The sequence below is a fragment of the Priapulus caudatus genome, unplaced genomic scaffold (assembly GCF_000485595.1).
Source record: "Priapulus caudatus unplaced genomic scaffold, Priapulus_caudatus-5.0.1 Scaffold87, whole genome shotgun sequence".
NCBI lineage: Eukaryota > Metazoa > Priapulida > Priapulimorpha > Priapulimorphida > Priapulidae > Priapulus > Priapulus caudatus.
In genome coordinates, this window is record NW_014577148.1 from 239,738 (window position 1) to 242,832 (window position 3,095).

The 3,095-nt window shown below is 42.5% G+C and overlaps 1 protein-coding gene across 4 annotated transcripts in view; it reads left to right on the forward strand.

Annotated features, from left to right (window-relative positions):
- The window catches only part of LOC106804785, a 27,796-nt gene that overhangs the window by 14,333 nt on the left and 10,368 nt on the right, over positions 1-3,095 (forward strand). For all 4 annotated transcript variants that reach the window (XM_014806125.1, XM_014806123.1, XM_014806122.1 and 1 more), the window contains exon 2: positions 1,156-1,503. In XM_014806125.1, the coding sequence (XP_014661611.1) occupies positions 1,187-1,503 (317 nt within the window). In that variant the 5' untranslated portion in view covers positions 1,156-1,186. The remainder of the gene's footprint in view (positions 1-1,155; positions 1,504-3,095) is intronic.

Below are 3,095 nucleotides of genomic sequence, written 5' to 3' on the forward strand. Positions count from 1 at the left end.
CAGTTTTGCATGTAATTCGTATACATGTATCTCTATGTAAAATAGTGTGAAAAAAATCAACGTTTTTCTTCGTACACTTTTAGGGGGGAAGGGGGGGGGTCTCGAAAAAGTGCACGCTTTGTACGCTTTTGAAAATGTTGATAATTGTGAACAACCCCTAAATAAACACGAAATGTATTTACTACCAAAGTCTCAATGTTTCTCTACTCTCTTTTGCTTATTATTGCGGATAACTTCCTGTAAATGCTGTTCATATGCTTCTCTGCAGCACATGAGTGACGTGAGTACACCGCACGCACCCCGCTAACACTGGGCACAAACAACAAGAATAAAGAGCAGTTGGGAAAGCGTGATCCAATTTTGCGATTACTCTTTCGCACCTGCTCTTTATTCTTGGAGTTTGTGCACAGCGGCGTGCGTGTGGTGTCCTCGTGTGTTGCAGATGTGCATATGAATGGAATTAATTTACCGGCAGTTATCAGCAATAATACTAATAGGTGAAAGAGAGTAGAGAGACACTGATACTTTGGTATTAAATACATTTTGTGTTTATTTACCATAATTTTTTTTATTGAGAGGTTCCAAGTGGCTGTGGACAGCACACTGCCATTGGCATTGTATTGTATAGCCATAGGCATAGGCCAATGTTGGCGGCGTATAACGGTATGTGTATATTATGTACCTTCGTAACCTCATAAATAATAGCCTTCAAAAGTCCAAGGGACTATAATGAAGATGGAAAGACGTCTCATGATTATGTTGTGTGTACGTGCGTGCGTGCGTATGTACCTACGTGCATGAGTGTGTGCTTGTGTGTTGTCAAGATGTTGTGACTTGTGTAATCACATGGAAATTTTTTGTTAATTTTAAGTCGTCCTGTTACTGACAGTGACACCTGTGGCCTACAGTGTGGACCGCAGATTGGCACAGCACCAGTATCAGCTTCACGCAGACATTAGATACTATAAATATAATGTAACCCAACAAGAGTAGGGTTACATTACTGTATACTGTATACAATCCTACTCTTGTTGGGTTAGATTATTGTATCTACGCAGACATGTGCTAACATGCATTTATGGGTATAAATTAAATACAAATAAGATGGGAACTGTGAATGACAAAAGCTTAATGATATTGTGATTTGCATTGCAGAGTGACGATCTGATGGAACATTGCTGTTGCAATGAATGATACCCCTGAGAATTTCCCTGAAAGTCAAGTGCCAGAGAACACGTACAAGCACTTGGCAAAACAGTTAGTGTCAGCACTGATATCACGTGGAATCAAAGTTATTGCTCTTGACTTTGATAAAACACTGATCACACTACACACAGGTGGTGCCTGGAGGCAAGGGCATGCTCGATTGGCAGAGTTTGTGCGTCCTTGCTTTAGGTGGTTACTGCCAGCTGCATTAGATGGAGGACTGCATGTCTGCATTGTCACTTACTCGATGCAGCTCACCCTTATCTATGAAGTTTTAAAAGCTGCACTTCCAAAATGGCAAGTATGGTTTTCTGTCTATAAGTATTGAGTTTATGAGTGCAGTATCACTTCACACAGAAAGGTGTGAAACAGGCAACTTATATTTATGTCGCTTATTTACACATTCACTGATGTCTGTATTTATTAGCTCATCTGACGAAGTCAGATGCAGCTTGTAGAATCGCATGAGCGTCCGTCCGTCTGTGCGTCCGTGTGTCCGTGAACAGTTGGGCACAAATCTTAACTGCTCGACGTACGGTCACGATATTCCGGACGTCGGGGGGGATCGTGAAAAGGACTCGGGATGACCAATTTGGGGGTCAAAGGTCAAGATGTGTCAACGGAGGGGGAATATTTTTCCCTTAACTTAAGGTATAGCTGGAAATACGGAATTACGGCACAAATCTGAACGGCTCGACCTATGCTCTTAATATTCGGTGTATAGTGTGATGGGCAGGAAACCCATCACCAGTGCGAAATTGGAGGTTTGGGAGGACATGGCCTAATGGACAGAGTGGAAAACTTTTTTGTTTCAGCGCTGACCTACCATGTTTATCACTTTATTGAAAGGACCATGAAATGTGCTTTCCACTGACGTGCGAAGAGTAAGTGTCTGATAATCTTTTGACCCTCAAGAGGAGGCTTAAACATGGATTTGTTGACTGTTAACAAAGGACTGAACTGTGTTTGATGGTACTTGTGTGATCGTGGAAGACTTAAATTTCACAGTGAAATTCTGCATGCAAAACTTACTTGAACAACGTTTACGCACCTTAAATCATATATATGAACTTCATTCTCTATATGAGATTCTGTACATTGGGAATACAATGTCAATAGCACTTACGCAAACGTCTGTTTTTGATTAAGGCCAACTATAAATAGGCCTACCTCGCAGGTGGGTGGCTGATAGTATCACAGCATGGGCTAAACGAACACCTGTAGCAACTAGTTCGGATTATCTATTCCCTACACCTACCGTATATGATCGCGTAATAACCACGGGCGCCTATAAGCCGCACCTCAATTTGAATCGGGTAACCAAGTATTGCGCCTAGTATATTTCCCCTCACGGTATGGCGCACTTATAAACCGCAGAGCAAATACAGGGTTGAAAGCTGAGGCCAAATTTGCGGTTATTACGCGAGTATATACGGTAGTCAGTATGCACGCCATCTATCGGAACAGAGTGAGAAGAATGTCCCGGCAGGTTAGGTCAAATGCATATTGCGCTCAAAAGTGCAGAAAGAATTACTTTCTTAACTTCAGTTTAACCAATCTTGAGATAAGTAATTGCAGAAATTAATCGTCAAACCTACCAATGAAAATTTGCCAGTTTTGTACTGTCCTTGGCATGGCTCTCTCCGTCGACGTTACAGTAGTGTACAATGTCGGGATATGGTGGAGCATGCTGGCTTGTGGACGCTGCAGAGCCCGATGGTTGACTGTCAGTCGAAATGTGTTGATCCTCCCCGACATTGAAGAAATCTGTACGTTATACGTGCGTCTGCCTCATCTTTGCTCGCCATCTTCGTCGAAAGTTTGGACGCCGCGCGGCGAAATCGGAATGTACATTTCAATCGATGACGTAACTGATACAGTAGCGCGCT